This window comes from Oncorhynchus clarkii, chromosome 22 (genome assembly GCF_045791955.1).
Source record: "Oncorhynchus clarkii lewisi isolate Uvic-CL-2024 chromosome 22, UVic_Ocla_1.0, whole genome shotgun sequence".
Taxonomy (NCBI): Eukaryota; Metazoa; Chordata; class Actinopteri; order Salmoniformes; family Salmonidae; genus Oncorhynchus; species Oncorhynchus clarkii.
Genome location: NC_092168.1, coordinates 15112096 through 15132278, shown reverse-complemented (window position 1 = coordinate 15132278; position 20183 = coordinate 15112096). Strand labels below are relative to the sequence as shown.

Below are 20183 nucleotides of genomic sequence, written 5' to 3'. Positions count from 1 at the left end.
GTCTAACACAAATCTTGAGTTTAGCATTCATGTGTGCAAGTATAAAATCAGTACATTTACATACAGCATACGTGACAAAATACAAAATGCCTCATTCCAAGTCAAGTTTACCCTGCATTACAACAATGCTGTTTGTAGCTATTGTGGTCTGCAATCAAGATGATTGCGTCCTAATGGTCTAACTCAAACCAAAATGTGTCCAATGTCCATCTGACTGCTCTTTCATGATGCATTCCAATGATAAATAATTTACTGTTTATTAAGTGTAATCGAGCAGAAAGTAGCCAGCTAAAATAAAGATTTCATCATGATGATCATGAAGCTGCTATGTGGGGATAAAATCAATGCACCGGGGGATAGATGACAAAATGAATGGCTAATCTGAGCATTGAATATTTGCTTCCCACGGCATCTGATAACAGCCCAGAGACTGAGCTGAATGGCAATCTCAACAGATCACATTCAAAGCGGGCCATTTCAGAATCAGCGCGATACATTTCTTTGCAGCCTCCTAAACTCTCTCACCCCCAGCTGCATTTTCCGTCTACTCCAGTGGTACGGTTCGGAAGTAAACACATTCAAAAACCCTCCCTTGCCCTACTGCCAAAGTTCCATTTCAGATATTGCCTAATTAAAGTGACATAATATCACATTTCGAGCAGCCATATTGTATTTCACAAATGACTTGCATCGTTAATTAAAATCCAAAGCATATTGTTGACAAAGGGAAACAGATCTTAATTGATGAGAGGAGGGGAAAGGGGGGGAAGTCAGCAGAAATTGCTCAGCCATTGGAATTCCATTTACAGGGAAGAAGAGTTCAGTAGTTCACACCACTCTGCCCCCATGTGGAATGGGAGTATACTGTAGCAAGTTGATTATCCTATAGAGGTGGACAAGCATTGGAAACCTATTGGCTAGTATGCCAGTGGCTACACCACAAACTCAAATCCAATACGATTTTCACTCCCCGCAGGGGCAATTAAGCAGGCATTGTCAGCAAGTGTAACATATACAATACAAATGTATTGTTAATTAGCTAATGATAGAAATTATGCCATTGATTATATGTGTATTTGAATCCTTGAGGACTACAGTGAACATGGGTCTGATGCAAATCAATTAATATAATACGAGGATGATTTCAGGTTTTACATGTAAAAAATAAAAAAACCTTTTCATCTGAAGTTATATTTCAAACACCAGTCACATTTTATTAATCTTCTCCTGGCATAAATATTTTCACTCTTATTTTTTTTTGTGGCCACTTTTGGAATTTTGAGGTTGACAAACCTTTGATTTGTGACATTACTGTGACATTATTGAATTAGTTGTTCGATTTTGGCCACTCTTGTGTCAGCGAAATGTCACGTCATCGTCAAAAGCTTCGCCTCCTCAATGCAACTTGCTCACATGGCTCTTTCCTACTTCGAGGTAAACAAAAAAACTGGGAAAACCAAGAGGAAATTTGAGAAAACAGGAAGAGTGAAGAACCAAAGCAGGAAGTTCAATGTTTAATGAGAAAATGTTTATTGAGAAACAAGGAACAGTAGAGAAATTCTGCAGCAAAATAGGTTCACGTCAAAAAAGTGGTCGGTCTGATAGAGTTATGGCATGCCATTAAAGAGACACTATTCAACTAATCCAAGTGATTTGACTAATCCAAGAAATTTGACTAATCCAAGGTGATGTAGTTTGCATAGATCATATTGCAACTCTGGGCATTAGATGTCTAGAAAATACCTTACAAAGTGGTTGACTTTCACACAAGGTAGTGTATCGGTTGGTTATAGCCTGTTAATGGATGATGTTTCAGTCTAGGTTTAATAACTACACAACAGTATATAAAAAACATACATCAACTAAGTAGAAAGAAGTCCAAGCTGCAGGGCCTAGGTCCAAGCTTTTGGGAGTCAAACAGAAAGATCCTTCATATTGGCTATGTTTAGAAGAGAAGAGCTCCTAGCATAATTTACAGGGCATTTAGTGATGACACATTTAGTGAGCTTTAATAGGCTCACTTTGGGGGTTGTTAAACACACGTTGGCCTGTGGTCAAAACTGTTGGTGCAGATGCAAACATATTGAGCTGGTAGATCACCTTTAGCTTAGAGAAGCCCTCTAAAAACAGTATTTCACATCCTCTCTCCAATGAAATACTGATTCTTTTTTTTTTTTACTTAACATATCATTTGATTTAACGAAATGATTCCAGCACACGGCAGGGCTTTTGCCACTGAATTAAGTGACTGAAGGTCGTATACAGTTGCCCTTGTCTGTGAGAACTTAGTCCTGTCAAGGTGTGGAAGTCTAAGGTCTACGACACACCTCATAAACATCTTGATGATATGCATCTGTAACGTGCTTCTTTCAACCAGCACATGAACCAAGACTTTACTGGGGCCCCACATAGATAGACACAGACACCTACAGTGCACTTTACACCACTAAGCCATAGTATGTGGGCCTAAAATCCAAAGATTCCTGACAGTGTATAGAGGAAAAAGGAACGGGAAGTCCGTAGTTGAACAGTGCTATCAGGAAACTTCCTCTCTCTCGCTCTCTCTCTCTCTCTCTCTCTCTCTCTCTGCTGACACCAGTCTGGGTCAGCTGAGGGAAACATGTTCTTTCTCATCCTGGTGAGACACTTAATCACAGCAACTACGCTCCACCACATACAGAACAAAATTGGCCCCTCTTAATGTCAGCAAAATGTCACTTCCATCATAAAAGCTTTGCCTCCTCCTTGCAACTTGCTCACATGGCTCTTTCTTCACAGCATGGCACTATACATCCAGTACATTAGGCATAAATGACACCCGTAAGGGCCATGTAGGCAAAAGGCTTCTAATACATTATGTTCATACAGCGTTTAAAAAAAGTATGTATGCAAAAGAAAATGGATCGCTACAAAAACTATTAGTAATGAATTATCTAATGTGGCTTGTGTCCCTAACACCAGTGACGTGAGAAGGAATATGCATGGGAGCTTGCCGCAAGATCACAGTTTTGACACAGGTCAAAAGGATTGATTGACAGACGCTACTGAGTGGCCCATACATAGCTGGACCAATCAGTTCGCTCTAATCACTGTCGTCTGACCAGTTGAAGTCTGACATCCCCAAGGCCGTGTGGATTTTGCGGCCCTCTCTGACACTGCTGGACTTGGAAGAGTTCTGCTTGGCCTGCATGTTGACCTGCATGCCAGAGTGCAGGACGGGGCCCCCCATGTCCAAGGCAAACATGTCCCCAAAGCCCTTCATCATGGCCTGCAGTCTCATCCCCTCCACCTCCCCGTTACTGGAGGATGTGATCTGACACGTCATCTCCGAACTGTTCGACTCCTCCGTCTTAGACTCATAGAACGACTCAGCGCTAATCTGAGCCGCCACGGGTAGGAACAGCTGAGAGGGAAAGATGGGGGAGGATAGGAAGGGAAGAAGAGGGAGGAAAAGAGGACGGGAAAGAAAAGGAGGGAGGGAAATTAGACCGCATACACCAAGAGGAATGATGAAATGTGAAATCTTTTTTTTACCCAATATAAAACTAGAAGAGTAGAGTTCAGAGATACAGTCAATTGGGTTATCAGAGAAGGTTGGACTGAAATGATTGGTCTACAGGACAGATTAAGGGAGAAAACAAAGAATAAAGAGAGCTAGACAATTGGAGAGCCAGCATGGCTCTCTCTCAGGATGACGGTGCTGGTTCTCAGACACTACAGTGCGTGTATCAATTTCAACTCATGTCAAATTGATACCCAGGCTAATCACTGTTTAGACAATACCAATGCATGGCTGTAGCATGCAATTTACACAGCACAACGGACAAAACAAAGCATCTAGCATAGAAGGTATTAGTGATGTGGGACGTTTGGAAACCAAATCCAACCAATAAAACCAACTAGAAAGGTCATATGCTGGTTAGATGTGTTAAATCAAATTCAATTAAATCAGGCAAAAGCAACTACAGAAACATGTGGCCAAGGTCTAGCGAGGTGTCATTTTGGAAGCAGCACAAGGAAAGGGCAGTACAGGCACAGACACACAAGCAGCAAAGACTCCCATTTCACCCCATATCAGCGTGACACCATTGGCATTACCAGCGTTGCAATTACGCTGGCCTCTAATTATAACTGATCGCCAATAGGAGCTCAGTGACAGTCACGCACAGAGTAGCACGATGAGCTAATACCTCGACTCAACTCAAACGCCCATCAGCGAGACTCAGTGAACCAGAGCCTTAGATTTCCCCTCCATTCCATTGCATTTAATTCCGTTCCCCTTCATTCCAGACAGACCCCGGGTCTGAAGCAACGTGAATTCTTTGCTTCTCCTTGTGACAATGTGGACAGGACGTGGACCGTGACACATGGTGAAGGTGGTGCTAAGTGACCAACACGGGGGAAGGTGGAGCTAAGCTGGGGTGCTGTTCATGTTCAGTGACTCGACACAGTGTGTGGCGGTTGTGGTTGTGCAGTGGGTATAGGCTACTGAGGAACTTACCGGGGTGTTGGACTGCTCAATGAGCTTGCGCTCCCACATCTTCAGGCGACGTTCTCTCTCCTTCAGTTCCTGCTCTTTGCTGCTCAGATCCCGCTCCAACTTCTTCAGTCTCTCCAGTGTGGCCTCAATCTCACAGCTACAGTACAGACAGCATAGAGATGTGTTTAGAATCAAGCATCATCCACCTCATCACATCCAACTCCGCAACTTACAATATCGGTGTCAAACCATTGACTTGAGACACTTGTGCTAAACTCCTTGACATCAATGCATTATACACAAAAGTTTGGAGCTATGAATGTATTTCTCAAGTTTGGATTCTGCCTTTTTAGCGATAGCCCCACGGCCTCAGACAGTAGAGGAACACTTAGAGTCCACTGTCTTTGCTAATGGGGTTCAGCCACTGAGAGTGGTCTGGTCTGCTTTGCCCAGCAGGTGGGGCTGTGTGGCGTACCACGGGTAGCCATGCTGTCAGGGGCCAACACAATCTGCTCCCACAGAAACTATTTATAAACAGGCAATGTCAGGCATGTGAAGCAGACAGAAACTCCCGCCCGTCCCTGCACCCTCCCACTCCTCCCGTCCCTCCTCCCGTCTCTACCTCAAAGACTTTCCACTCATGCTCGAAACTTTCCTCGTAATTGATTCTCTTGCTTGTCGCTTTCCTGACCAACACTCTTGGTATTTCTCGTCTTCCTACCCTGCTCTTCCCTTATGGAAAAACCCCATGAATTTCACACGTGATCACAGGTATTTCACATGCAATAGAATGATATCTCATGTGATCACAAGTGATCTTATGTGAATTTAATGTAATAACATGTGACAACATGTAAAACCAACATGGGATAACAAACTACGCATGTAAAAACATGATCTCGTGAAATAAATGTGACACCATGAAACTACAACTTTTATTACACGTGAAAGTCCAAATTCCAAATGTTAAGATTTTCTGTTTACACCTGAATCACTATGATAACTATTATCGTTTTTCTTGAGTGTATTTTTAACAATGCTGAGATTTACTTTGAAGTCCAAAGTGTAGGAATACAGGTGAAATCAGTAATTGACACAGATATGGTAGTGTAGCAGGAAGATTGGAATGCTGGGAACCAAGAGGTTGTGGGGGCATGTTGAATAATTAATTACTGTATAAATATAATTACATCCTCTACAGCACATTCGGAAAGTATTCAGACCTCTTGACATACAGCCTTATTCTAAAATTGACAACAAAAAAAGGTTTTTAGAAAAACAGAAATACCTTATTTATATAAGTATTCAGACCTTTTTCTATGAGACTCGAAATTGAGTTCAGGTGCACCCTGTTTCCATTGATCATCCTTGAGATGTTTCTACAACTTGATTGGAGTCCACCTGTGGTAAATTCAATTCATTGGACATGATATGGAAAGGCACACACCTGTCTATATAAGGTCTCACAGTTGACAGTGCATGTCAGACCAAAATGAGCCATGAGGTCGAAGGAAATGTTTGTAGATCTCAGAGACAGGATTGTGTTGAGGCACAGATCTGGGGAAGGGTACCAAAACATTTCTGCAGCATTGAAGGGCCTTGGTCACTCTGACAGAGCTCCAGAGTTCCTCTGTGGAGATGGGAGAACAATCCAGAACGACAACGATCTCTGCAGCACACCACCAATCAGGCCTTTATGGTAGAGTGGCCAGACAGAAGCCACTCCTCTGTAAAAGGCACATGACAGCCTGCTTGGAGTTTGCCAAAAGGCACTTAAAGGACATGAAAAACAAGATTCTCTGGTCTGATGAAATCAAGATTGAACTATTTGGCCTGAATGCCAAGCGTCACATCTGGAGGAAATCTGGCACCATCTCTACAGTGAAGCATGGTGGTGGCAGCATCATGCTGTGAGGATGTATTTCAGCGGCAGGGACTGGGAGACTAGGATCGAGGGAAAGATTAACGGAGCAAAGTATAGAGAGATCCTTGATGAAAACCTGCTCCAGAGCTCTCAGGACCACAGACTGAGCGCACAGACTGAGCGCACAGGACAACGACCCTAAGCACACAGCCAAGACAACGCAGGAGTGGCTTCTGTCCTTGAGTGAATGTCCTTGATTGGCTCAGCCAGAGCCCGGACTTGAATCCAATCGAACATCTCTGGAGAGACCTGAAAATAGCTGTGCAGCTCCCCATCCAACCTGACAGAGCTTGAGAGGATCTGCAGAGAAGAATTGGAGAAACTCCCCAAATACAGGTGTGCCAAGCTTGTAGCGTCAAACCCAAGTAGAGTCGAGGCTGTCATCGCTGCCAAAGGTGCATCAACAAAGTACTGAGTAAAGGGTCAGAATATTTATGTAAAGGTGATATTTCATTTTTTCCGTTTTCCGTTTATTGTATTTCTAAAAACCTGTTTTTGCTTTGTCATTATGGGGTATTGTGTGTAGAGTGATGAGAAAAAAACTATTGAATCAATTTTAGAGTAACAAAATGTGGAAAATATCAAGGGTCTGAATACTTTCTGAATGCACTGTATGTCAATGTCAAATTTGTAAGTTGAAAACACTGTGGCTATTCCAGGGACATCCTAACAACTCACTTTTGTTTGCAGGGCATCATGTGAAAATGTGAATCCACATGTGAAGTGTCCCAAAACCACATGGTTTCACACGATTTCATTATGTGAAAGGTTATGTGATCACGTGTAAATCCACATGTGAAACTCCATGTGAAATACAGTACATGACCAAAAGTATACGGACACCTGATGGGTCCAATGGGGTTGAGGTCAGGGGTCTGTGCAGGCCAGTCAAGTTCTTCCACACTGATCTCGACAAACAATTTCTGTATCGACCTTGCTTTGTGCATGGGGGAATTGTCATCCTGAAACAGGGAAGGGCCTTCCCCAAACTGTTGCCACAAAGTTAGAAGCACAGAATCATCTAGAATGTCATTGTATGCTGTAGCGTTAAGATTTCCCTTCACTGGAACTAAGAGACTTAGTCCGAACCATGAAAAACAGCCCCAGACCATTATTCCTCCTCCACCAAACTTTACAGTTGGCACCATGCATTTGGGCAGGTAGCGTTCTCCTGGCATCCGCCGAACCCAGATTTGTCCGTCAGACTTCCAGATGGTGAAGCGTGATTCATCACTCCAAAGAACGTGTTTCCACTGCTCCAGAGTCCCAATGGCGGCGAGCTTCACACTACTCCATCCGACGCTTGGCATTGCGCATGGTAATCTTAGGCTTGGGTGCGGATGCTCGGCCATGGAAACCCATTTCATGAAGCTCCCGACTAACAGTTCTTGTGCTGACGTTGCTTCCAGAGGCAGTTTGGGACTCGGTCATGAGTGTTGCAACCGAGGACAGACAATTTTTACGTGCTACACGCTTCAGCACTCAGCGGTCCCATTCTGTGAGCTTGTGTGGCCTACCACTTCACGGCTGAGCCATTGGCTGCTCCTAGACATTTCCACTTCACAATAACAGCACTTTCAGTTGACCAGAACAGCTCTATCAGGGGAGAAATTTGACGAACTGACTTGTTGAAAAGGTGGCATCCTCTGATGGTGCCACGTTGAAAGTCACTGAGCGCTTCAGTAATGACATTTTACCGTCAATGTTTGTCTATGGAGATTGCATGGCTGTGTGCTCTATTTTATACACCTGTCAGCAACGGGTGTGGCTGAAATAGCCAAATCCACTCATTTCAAGGCGTGTCCACACATTTTTGTATATATAGTGTACCAACACATGTGAAGTGCTCCAAAAAATGTGAAATCATGTGTATTTTCAATAAGGGTTCTATCATTAAAAAAAAAAATACCTCTCACATTTCCTACCCCAGCACTCCAACTCACCCTTTCTTTCCCTCACCAACAAATTCCCCCTGTCTGCTCGTCCTCTCTGAGCCAGACAGCTGCCAGAGAAACAGGGAAAACAGTATTTTCATGCTGCTCTGGACTATGTCCAAACTGCCTTAATAGACTGCAACAAGACTGCCCTCTGAGCCATCGTTGCAGAACTGTGAGCAGCTTTTGACTGTCACATTTACACAAATGAGTGCATGGATAGCCTAATGAGACAGAAACACACTGTTCACTGGACTAACAGTCCGTTAAGAGAGAAGAAACATACTGTACCACCATGCCAGATCTAATATAGCTGACAACAGGGGCTATGCAAACAGGGTTAGAAATGAACACCCACCACCCGCCAAATGCGGGTAGATTTTGTCATTGGAGGGTAAGAATGTCTGTTTCACCAGCCACGTTGGCGGGTGGTCACACACAAAAGGGTCACACAGAGCATTTGGGAACTGTTTTTTACATTTTTATCCAAACGCAACCTGTAGAAGTTGGTTGAATTGACAAGAAAAGCTGCCAAAGTGTGACTTTGTCCTCATGTTTCTTGGCCAGTTATATCGTTTTGTATACACGCTAGGTTGTTTTTCAATGTTAGTTTGAGTTTGTTGCACCTGTCTGCTGCTATGAAGACATCACAGTCTGGGATTTTTTTCATCACAGACAAGGGGCAGCTTAACATTTTTGTCTCACCTAATGATTGTGCTTGATTGAGCATGGATCACTCCCAAAAACCTTTTCATCAACTTTACAGACTATTTAGGCCGTTACGTCAATATGAAAGAGTTTTTTTTTCTCTACTTGCACTCATGCACACACACACACACACACACACACACACACACACACACACACACACACACACACACACACACACACACACACACACACACACACACACACACACACACACACACACACACACACACACAGAGAAATCAGTACTATAGACAGCCACATCATATAGCTTAAGTTGATTGGACAAAATATTTTTGGGTATCTTTTAGTTGTCACTGTATTAGACTAAGTATAGGTGATTTGATGATGTTTAATTTTTTAAGTTGAAATGGTGCTGGAATAGTGGAGGCAGCTCCTGTTTTCTTTGTGACTTGCGGTAAGTCTCCGTGGTTCTAAATCAGTAGTTGTTAAGTCGTCCGAAAATGTCAGAAACATTAACTTACTTGACCATGCTGTAGGTCATGCATCTGTTTGTTACATGCAATATGGTTTGTGGACTTCACCAGAGAGAGGTTGCTCTCCAGTTTCTGATGAAACAAAAGTGTGGTTGAATTTATTCTGGCACTGTGTCTTCTTATTGTCTCGGCCTCAGGTATCACAGAGAAACATTTTACAATTATTTTGGCTCTGTACTTGAAATAATACAATGACTATGAGGAGTCTGTCAGGGTATTTTCATCCATATCGGGGGAACCGTTTATAAATTACAGCACTTTTTGCAGTGGTGGGAAAAGTACCTAATTGTCATACTTGAGTAAAAGTAAAGGTACCTTAATAGAAAATGACAAAAAAAAGTGACACTCACCCAGTAAAATACTACTTCAGTAAAAGTCTAAAAGTATTTGGTTTGAAATTATACTTAAGTATCAAAAGTAAATGTAATTGCTAAAATATACTTAAGTAAGAAAAGTAAAAGTATAAATCCTTTCAAATTCCTTATATTAAGCAAACCAGATGGCATCGTTTTCTTGTTTTTTTTTTTACATTTATGGATAGCCAGGGGCATTCTCCAACACTCAGACATCATTTACAAATGAAGCATATGTTTAGTGAGTCCGCCAGATCAGAGGCAGTAAGGATGACCAGGGATGTTTTCTTGATAAGTGTGTGAATTGGACCATTTTCCTGCCCTGTTAAGCATTCAAAACGTAACGAGTACTTTTGGGTGTCAGGGAAAATGTATGGAGTAAAAAGTACATTCTTTTATTTAGGAATGTAGTGAAGTAAAAAAGCATGTGAACCCTTTGTAATTACCTGGATTTCTGCATAAATGAGTCATAACATTTGATCTGATCTTCATCTTAGTCACAACAATAGACAAACACAGTGTGCTTAAACTAATAACACACAAATTATTGTATTTTTCTTGTCTATATTGAATACATCATTTAAACATTCACAGTGTGGAGTCCAATCAATGAGACGATATTGGAGATGTTGGTTAGAGCTGCCTTGCCCTATAAAAAACACTCACAAAATGTGAGTTTGCTATTCACAAGAAGCATTGCCTGATGTGAACCATGCCTCGAACAAAAGAGATCTCAGAAGACCTAAGATTAAGAATTGTTGACTTGCATAAAACTGGAAAGAGTTACAAAAGTATCTCTAAAAGCCTTGATGTTCATCAGTCCACGGTAAGACAAATTGTCTATGAAGGGAGAAAGTTTAGCACTGTTGCTACTCTCCCTATGAGTGGCTATCCTGCAATGATGACTGCAAGAGCACAGTGCAGAATGCTCAATGAGGTTAAGAAGAATCCTAGAGTGTCAGCTAAAGACATACAGAAATCTCTGGAACATGCTAACGTCTCTGTTGACGAGTCTACAACACTTAAAACACTAAACAAGAATGGCGTTCATGGGAAGACACCACGGAAGAAGCCACTGCTGTCCAAAAAAACCATTGCTGCACATCTGAAGTTTGCAAAAGAGCACCTGAATGTTCCACAGCGCTTCTGGCAAAATATTTTGTGGACAGATTAAACTAAAGTTGAGTTGTTTGGAAGGAACACACAACACTGTGTGTGGAGAAAAAAAGGCCCAGCACACCAACATCAAAACCTCATCCCAACTGTAAAGTATGGTGGAGCAGGTTGAGAGCTTAAAATTCCTTGGTGTCCACATCAACAACAAACTAGATTGGTCCAAACACACCAAGACAGTCGTGAAGAGGGCACGACAAAGCCTATTCCCCCTCAGGAAACTAAAAAGATTTGGCATGGGTCCTGAGATCCTCAAAAGGTTCTACAGCTGCAACATCGAGAGCATCCTGGCCGGTTGCATCACTGCCTGGTACGGCAATTGCTCAGCCTCCGACCGCAAGGCACTTCAGAGGGTAGTGCGTACGGCTCAGTACATCACTGGGGCAAAGCTTCCTGCCAGCCAGGACCTCTACACCAGGCGGTGTCAGAGGAAGGCCCTAAAAATTGTCAAAGACCCCAGCCACCCCAGTCATAGACTGTTCTCTCTACTACCGCATAGCAAGCGGTACTGGAGCGCCAAGTATAGGACAAAAAGGCTTCTCAACAGTTTTTACCCCCAAGCCATAAGACTTCTGAACAGGTAACCAATGGTTACCTGGACTATTTGTATTGTGTGACCCCCCCAACCCCTCTTTTTACACTGCTGCTACTCTCTGTATATCATATATGCATACTCACTTTCACTATACATTCATGTACATACTACCTAAATTGGCCCGACCAACCAGTGCTCCCGCGCATTGGCTAACCGGGCTATCTGCATTGTGTCCCACCACCCGCCAACCCTTCTTTTACACTACTGCTACTCTCTGTTCATCAAATATGCATAGTCACTTTAACGATACCTACATGTACATACTACCAGGTGTCTGTATATAGCCTTGCTACTCTTTTTTCAAATGCCTTTTTACTGTTGTTTCATTTCTTTACTTACCTACACACACACACACACACTTTTTTTTCCCGCACCATTGGTTAGAGCAACAGGACAACGACCCAAAACACAGAAATAAATCAACAACAGAATGGCATCAACTGAAGAAAATACACCTTCTGGAGTGGACCAGTCAGTCCTGACCCCAAAACGATTCAAAATGCTGTGGCATGACCTCAAGAGAGTGGTTCACACCAGACATCCTAAGAATATTGCTGAACTGAAACAGTTTTGTGAAGAGGAATGGTCCAAAATTCCTCCTGACCGTTGTGCAGGTCTGATCCGCAACCACAGAAAACGTTTGGTTGATGTTATTGCTGACAAAGGAGGGTCAACCAGTTATTAAATCCAAGGGTTCACATACTTTTTCCACCCTAAACTGTGAATGTTTACACTGTGTGTTCAATAAAGACAAACTGTATAATTATTTGTGTGTTATTAGTTTAAGCAGACTGTGTTTGTCTCTTGCTGTGACTTTCAGTTGAAGTCGGAAGTTTACATACACTTAGGTTGTTGTCACTAAAACTCGTTTTTCAACCGCTCCACAAATTTCTTGTTAACAAACTATAGTTTTGGCAAGTCGGTTAGGACATCTACTTTGTGCATGACACAAGTAATTTTTCCAACAATTGTTTACAGACAGATTATTTCACTTATCATTCACTGTATCACAATTCCAGTGTGTCAGAAGTTTACGTACACAAAGTTGACTGTGCCTTTAAACAGCTTGGAAAATTCCAGAAAATTATGTCATGGTTTTAGAAGGTTCAGATAGGCTAATTGACATCATTTGAGTCAATTGGAGGTGTACCTGAGGATGTATTTCAAGGCCTACCTTCAAACTCAGTGCCTCTTTGCTTGACATCATGGGAAAATCAAAAGAAATCAGACAAGACCTCAGAAAAAACATTGTAGACCTCCACTAGTCTGTTCATCCTTGGGAGTAATTTCCAAGCGCCTGAAGGTACCACGTTAATCTGTACAAACAATATTACGCAAGTATAAACACCATGGGACCACACAGCCGTCATAGCGCTCAGGGTGGAGACCCGTTCTGTCTCCTAGAGATCAACGTACATTGGTGCGAAAAGTGCTAATCAATCCCAGAACAACAGCAAAGGACCTTGTGAAGATGCTGGAGGAAACAGGTACAAAAGTATCTATATCCACAGAAAAAGGAGTCCTATATCGACATAACTTGAAAGGCGGCTCAGCAAGGAAGAAGCCACTGCTCCAAAACCGCCATAAAAAATCCAGACTACGGTTTGCAACTGCACATGAGGACAAAGATCATACTTTTTGGAGAAATGTCCTCTGGTCTGATGAAACAAAAATAGAACTGTTTGGCCATAATGACCATTGTTATGTTTGGAGGAAAAAGGGGGATGCTTGCAAGCCGAAGAACACCATCTCAACCGTGAAGCACGGGAGTGGCAGCATCATGTTGTGGGGGTGCTTGCTGCAGGAGGGACTGGTGTACGTCACAAAATAGATAGCATCATGAGGTAGGAAAATTATGTGGATATATTGAAGCAACATCTCAAGACATCAGTCAGGAAGTTAAAGCTTGGTCGCAAATTGGTCTTCAAAATGGACAATGACCCCAAGCATACTTCCAAAGTTGTGCCAAAATGGCTTAAGAACAACAAAGTGGCCATCACAAAGCCTGACTTCAATCCTATAGAAAACTTTTGGGCAGAACTGAAAAAGCATGTGCGAGCACGGAGGCCTACAAACCTGACTCAGTTACACCAACTCTGTCAGGAGGAATGGGCCACATTTTACCCAACTTATTGTGGGAAGCTTGTGGAAGGCTACCTGAAGTGTTTGACCCAAGTTAAGCAATTTAAAGGCAATGCTACCAAATACTAATTGTGTGTATGTAAACTTCTGACCCACTGGGTATGTGACGAAATAAATAAAAGCTGAAATAAATCACTCGCTACTATTATTCTGACATTTCACATTCTTAAAATAAAGTGGTGATCATAACTGACCTAAGACAGGGAATTTTTACTAGGATTAAATGTCAGGAATTGTGAAAATTAGTTTAAATGTATTTGGCTAAGGTGTATGTAAACTTCTGACTTCAACTGTAGATGAAGATCAGATCAAGGTTTATGACCAATTTATGCAGAATTCCAAAGGGTTCACATACTTTTTTTGCCACTGTATATGTGTATTAAAGTAGTCTAGGATGTGGTCCCATATTCCTAGCATGCAATGATTACATCAAGCTTGTGACTCTACAAACTTGTTGGATGCACTTTCTGTTTGTTTTGGTTGTGTTCTAGATAATTATTTTACCCAATAGAAATGAATGGTAAATAATGTGTTGTGTCATTTTGGAGTCACTTTTATTCTAAATAAGCATAGAATATGTTTCTAAACACTACTACATTATTGTGGATGCTACCATGATTACGAAGAGTCCTGAATGAATCGTAAATAATGATGAGTGAGAAAGTTACAGATGCACAGAAATCATATACCCCCCCTGGTAATGGTGAGAGGTTTGTATGTCTTGGGGGTATGATATTTGTGTGTCTGTAGCTTTCTCACTCATCATTATTCACGATTCATTCAGGACTATCCGTAATCATGGTAGCATCCACATTAATGTCAAACTTTCTCATATAGCCATTGAGCCTTCATCAGTGGGACAGTGGCATATGTCATGACGTTGGCCTGGGGGTAGGTTTATGACAGTCATAAATACCTCTCCCCCCTTCTTCTCTCTAACCAACTGCTGTGACATTTGAAAATCCCTTGGTTAACAGAGAGATTCTGAGAACATCAGAAGTTTGGGGGAAATGAACTATATTTTGGTAATCCGACCAGTTGAACATATGCCTTGGTATTTAATGAATATGATGTCAGTTCGGTTGTCATCTGAGACATTCTCATCAATGATAGGATGACATAAACTCTACAGTGGAAGGTCTGCACATTGTAGTTATCGGATTCACATGGAATCGTTGTTCAATTTAAATGTTTGAATATAAAATTATTGGTGAAAATATTAAATGTAATTTTAGCTTCCAAATGAGAGATTTGGGTTTTCATAAGGTTAGGGCTCTGCTCAATCAGTGGCCCGCCCCTGTGAAGAGACATGGGTTATAAAACTATGAAAACACACCCTTCTCCCTCCACTATATAAGCCCTTGACGAAAATATAACCTCTTGTTCCGGGTACATTTGGATGACGATCCGATGTCAGAAGGGTTCAGATAATAACTACGGACGAAGCCAACCTCAGCGTGACCTTTGGTTGCAAATGGTATGAACTTTGAACTCTTATTCACTACAGAAGTGATACCTCCTAGCCATTGAGTTAGCAACAGCAGCTGCAAACGTGGGCTAGGAAAGAACAGACAGAGAATCCCGTCTACCACACAACGACGTTACTACAACGTATCCAATTTACCAGCAGAGACATTCTTTTAAAGGACAAAGGACTCTGTTGGGCACGGCCTTCCATCTACCACCAACCTACCAAAGCGCAGCTCAGAGTAAATATTGATTGCATTTCCCTTTTCCAAATGGGCGGTAATTTAGAATGCATAATATACTGTATTTACGATAGCATGGCTTCTCCCTGTGTCCCTCAGTCTTCCCGCTCTTTCACTCAAACCTAGACCCCTTTTCTTTTGTGTAACCAGCTGTCATATCTGTTCCGTCCGCTAGGGACGTTTTCCTTTATGACGTAATTTGTAATCAAGGTATGATTCATTCTGTGTATATGTGATTCTATGTGATTATTTAGGTATTTAGTAAATAAATAATTAAACCCAATTTTGTATTGCTGATTGAACTTGTTAGCCAGCGTTCGTGAAGATAACCAAGAATTTCCAACTTTCAAATGATGTAAAATATTACTAGGTCTTTAAGAGTTTATTCGGGAAGATAACATCTCTATAAACATTCGTTCGTGGTGCCCCAACTTTCTAGTTAATTACATTTACATGATTAGCTCAATCAGGTAATATTATGGCAGCGAAAGGATTTTATAGAATAGCATGTCATGCCACTTAATCCGGCCTAGCCAAAGACACGACACATATTACCTCGTAGTAGAAGCATGGATAAATACACAGCTGCTGGCCCTGGCAGACTATTACATAGTACCCAGGAGATCTGTCTGTGTGTAACCCAAACTGTGGCGGTCCAACCCAATCAGCACATAGCATCTGTCTGCACAGGGACTCCCCCCTGACCAGGGTGATGAGAAACCATAGCGCCATGCACCTGCAACACCTGTTTGCCTCTGAAGCACTACTCCACTCTTCTCCTGTTGCTTCACAAGGATGACAGACAGCCTTGGAAAGCTAGCTACCCCCGTGCTTGACGTGCAACACATCCCTCTTTCTATCACACATTCTCTTATCGACTCTCGCTCTCGAGCAGCACACCTGCAGGTGCAGGCTTGGACATGACTTTATGAAGGGTTGTCAGCGTAGAAAAGCCCAAAGAGAGAGTAAGCAGTAGCAGCTGACACCCAGGCTGTGCTGAACATCACTAATCCTCCAGCTGCTCACACCGGCCAATTAAACACTTGGACTTGAAAAAGACCTTGATTATCTTATAGACCTTATGGGTATAGAGAGGAAGAATATACAGACGGGCGATTCTCTAGATATTTGATGCCTTTACGTTATCAGTGCAATTATAAATATCTATATGCACACTGCAATGTCCCTTCAAGCGTTTAGCGGCCCACAAAAGCAGCACTGAGTGTACAAAACATTAGGAACACCTGCTCTTTCCATGACATAGACCGACCAGGGGAATTCAGGTGAAAGCTGTGATACCTTATTGATGTTGCTTGTTAAATCCACCTCAATTAGTGTGGATGAAGGGGAGGAGACGGGTTAAAGGAGGATTTTTAAATGGATCGTGTATGTGTGGATCGTGTATGTGTGCCATTCAGAGGGTGAATTGGCAAGTCAAAAGATTGAAGTGCCATTGAACAGGGCATGGTAGCAGGTTCCAGGGGCACCAGTTTGAGTGTGTCAAGAACTGCAACGCTGCTGGGTTTTTCACGCTCAACAGTTTCCAGTGTGTATCAAGAACGGTCCACCACCGAAAGGACATCCTGCCAACATGACACAACTGTGGGAAGCATTGAAGTCAACATGGGGCCATCATCCCTGTGGAACGCTTTCGACAACTTGTAGAGTCCACGCCCCTACAAAAGTGAGTGTAACTCAATATTAGGAAGGTGTTCCTAATGTTTTGTTCACCCAGTGTAGATAGGCGCATTTGAAACAGGTCCGGCATCTCCTTAGGCTCTAGCAGTGTGTTGGCCGAGAAGAGATAGGAGGATGCAGTCTGATACAGTATGATCCCAGTACCTCCATTCAGCCTTGTTGTGTAGGAAGGAGTTGCACTGTTCAGGAAGCTTGCTGTCATTGGACATGGACTCCAGGGTTGTAAGGATATGTTTGAACATGGGTCTTTCCTGCATGGAAACAAAAGCAAAAACATAGTGTGATAATCTGTAAGCAGACATGTAGGGTATCTATTCATGACAATTTGACTGGTCTCTTGACCGTATGTGACATAAAATGAATGTTTAGTATTATCCATTGTAGTACGGACTTGTGTGCCGAGTCTGTTGTGCACAGTGGATATGTGTGGGTGTGGAGGTAAGGCGCGAGCATAGAATTACCTACACTACCATTCAAAAATTTGGGATCACTTAGAAATGTCCTTGTTTTTGAAAGAAAAGCACATTTCTTGTCCATTAAAATAACATCAAATAGATCAGAAATGCAGTGTAGACATTGTTAATGCTGTAAAGGACTATTGTAGCTGGAAACGGCAGATTTGTAATGGAATATCTACATAGGCGTGGTCGTGTCTTTACTATTATTAATTTGAAGACATAGTTTTTATCAAAGATTCTCTGTAATTAGTATTACGCGATCAACTGATTAATCATGTAAATGTAATTAACTAGGAAGTCGGGGCACCAAGGAAAAATATTCAGATTACAAGGTTATAATTTCCTAATATAACCTTTCAGATATTTTCATATCTGATCAAAAGTCTTCCGATTAATGAATTATTTACTTTACCTCATGTTAGTCTCATTCCAAACGTAGTAAATTGTTGGTTATCTGCACAAACCCAGTCTTCAATATGAGTCATCCATACATCAATTGTCTTAAATAATTGATTTATTAACTAACTAAGTAATTCACAGAAATGCATAAACAAACAAACAAACAAGGTAAATGTGGTTACAAGAAATGATAGGAGAATGTGCCCTAGTGGGCTAAACCGGCATGGAGGCTTGTTAGACAAAAGGGGAAGTGGGGATCGACTAAGAAGTCACTAACCAAGGGATTTTCAAATGTCACAGCAGTTGGTTAGTGATAATTATAACAATTTAAATGCTAATCCTTTGCACATGAACGCTCACTCGTTCGGGAACAATTGCACTCAATATATATATTTACGCTCAGTGTGTCGTCTTGATCGCTGGTGAAAAGTTAGTAGAATTCTCCCTCTCTCTCTCTCGGTTGCGGTTAGAGGGGATAGTTCAGAGTGACATTCATTCGTTTCATATAGAATGGGTGTTCCGGCGGTTGTCGTTCTTCGCGTTCAATGATACCGAATTCCTAGCTGCAGACTAGTAATTAATATCAAAGACTTGTTCTTATTCTGTCGGTATCGATAGTCTAAGAGTTTAACCACGTGGTATGGTTAAAAGATTCAGCAATGGTCTACAACCTTTGTCTCCCCTAATGGAGAAAAACATGGTCTGCAACCTTTAGTCATCTCGTAGTTGAGGTAAGCTCGGTCTGCTGATCGAAAACCCGAGTTAGGGTTTTATTCGGAAGGGCCGAAAAGGGCTGTCCCAGGATGTCTGACCATAACTGGGCTCAGGGGCGGTCCTCTGATTTAGTTCAAATCAAAAGGGAATTATACAAACAGCATCATACTCATTCATTCATCTTATACAACACCGTCTCCCATGAGCTTCCCCAAGTTGTGACAAACGGACCAGTTCGTAGCTGGATTCTTCACCGATCTTTTATACTTTCTCCGGAACACGAAATTTGTTTGTACCTCAAGTTCTGTGAGGTGGAAGGAATTCCTTTGTTCTCCATGAAAATATACTCTCTCTATACTGTGTGTCCATGAGGAGATCCTCAGGAATTTACGACGTCTTTCTGACCACAGCAACCTAGTTGAAGGAGGCAAGGGGGAGGCAGGGAGAGGAGGATACCCAAAGAGGCCAACGTCATGACAGCGTACAGAGGCCCATTATCAGCAACCATCACTCCTGTGTTCCAATGGCACGTTGTGTTAGCTAATCCATGTTTATCATTTTAAAAGAAAAGTACCCGCAAAGCACCAGTCTCAACGTCAACAGTGAAGAGGCGACTCCAGGATGCTGGCCTTCTAGGTAGAGTTGCAAAGAAAAAGCCATATCTCAGACTGGCCAATAAAAAGAAAAGATTAAGATGGGCAAAATAACACAGACACTGGACAGAGGAACTCTGCCTAGAAGGCCTGCATCTTGGAGTCGCCTCTTCGTTGTTGACGTTGAGACGGGTCTTTTGCAGGTACTATTTATTGAAGCTGCCAGTTGAAGATTTGTGAGGCGTTTGTTTCTTAAAACTAGACACTCTGATGTACTTGTCCTCTTGCTCAGTTGTGCACTGGGGCCTCCCACTCCTCTTTCTATTCTGGTTAGAGCCGGTTTTCGCTGTTCTGTGAAGGGAGTAGTACACAGCGTTGTACGAGATCTTCAGTTTCTTAGCAATTTCTCACATGGAATAGCCTTGATTTCTCAGAATAAGAATAGACTGACGAGTTTCAGAATAAAGTTCTTTGTTTCTGGACATTTTTGAGCCTGTAATCAAACCAACAAATGCTGATGCTCCAGATACTCCACTAGTCTAAAGAAGGACAGTTTTATTTCTTCTTTAATCAGAACAACAGTTTTCAGCTGTGCTAACATAATTGCAAAAGGGTTTTCTAATGATCAATTAGCCTTTTAAAATGATAAACTTGGATTAGCTAACATAACGTGCCATTGGAACACAGGAGTGATGGTTGCTGATAACGGGCCTCTGTACGCCTATGTAGATATTCCATAGAAAATCTGCCGTTTCCAGCTACAATAGTCATTTACAAATTAACAATGTCTACACTGTATTTCTGAT

At 42.0% G+C, this 20183-nt stretch overlaps 1 protein-coding gene across 3 annotated transcripts in view; it reads right to left on the bottom strand.

The window, feature by feature from the left end:
• The window catches only part of LOC139380458 (mitogen-activated protein kinase kinase kinase 20-like), a 51436-nt gene that overhangs the window by 5921 nt on the left and 25332 nt on the right, over window positions 1-20183 (bottom strand). For 2 of the 3 annotated variants that reach the window (XM_071123139.1, XM_071123138.1), the window contains exons 10-11: window positions 17358-17464; window positions 4502-4637 (exon numbers count right to left, since the gene is read on the bottom strand). In XM_071123139.1, coding sequence (XP_070979240.1) covers window positions 4502-4637; window positions 17358-17464 — 243 coding nt within the window. Of the gene's footprint in view, window positions 1-1506; window positions 3404-4501; window positions 4638-17357; window positions 17465-20183 lie in introns of those variants that run through there. The other variant, XM_071123140.1, reaches the window with a different exon arrangement.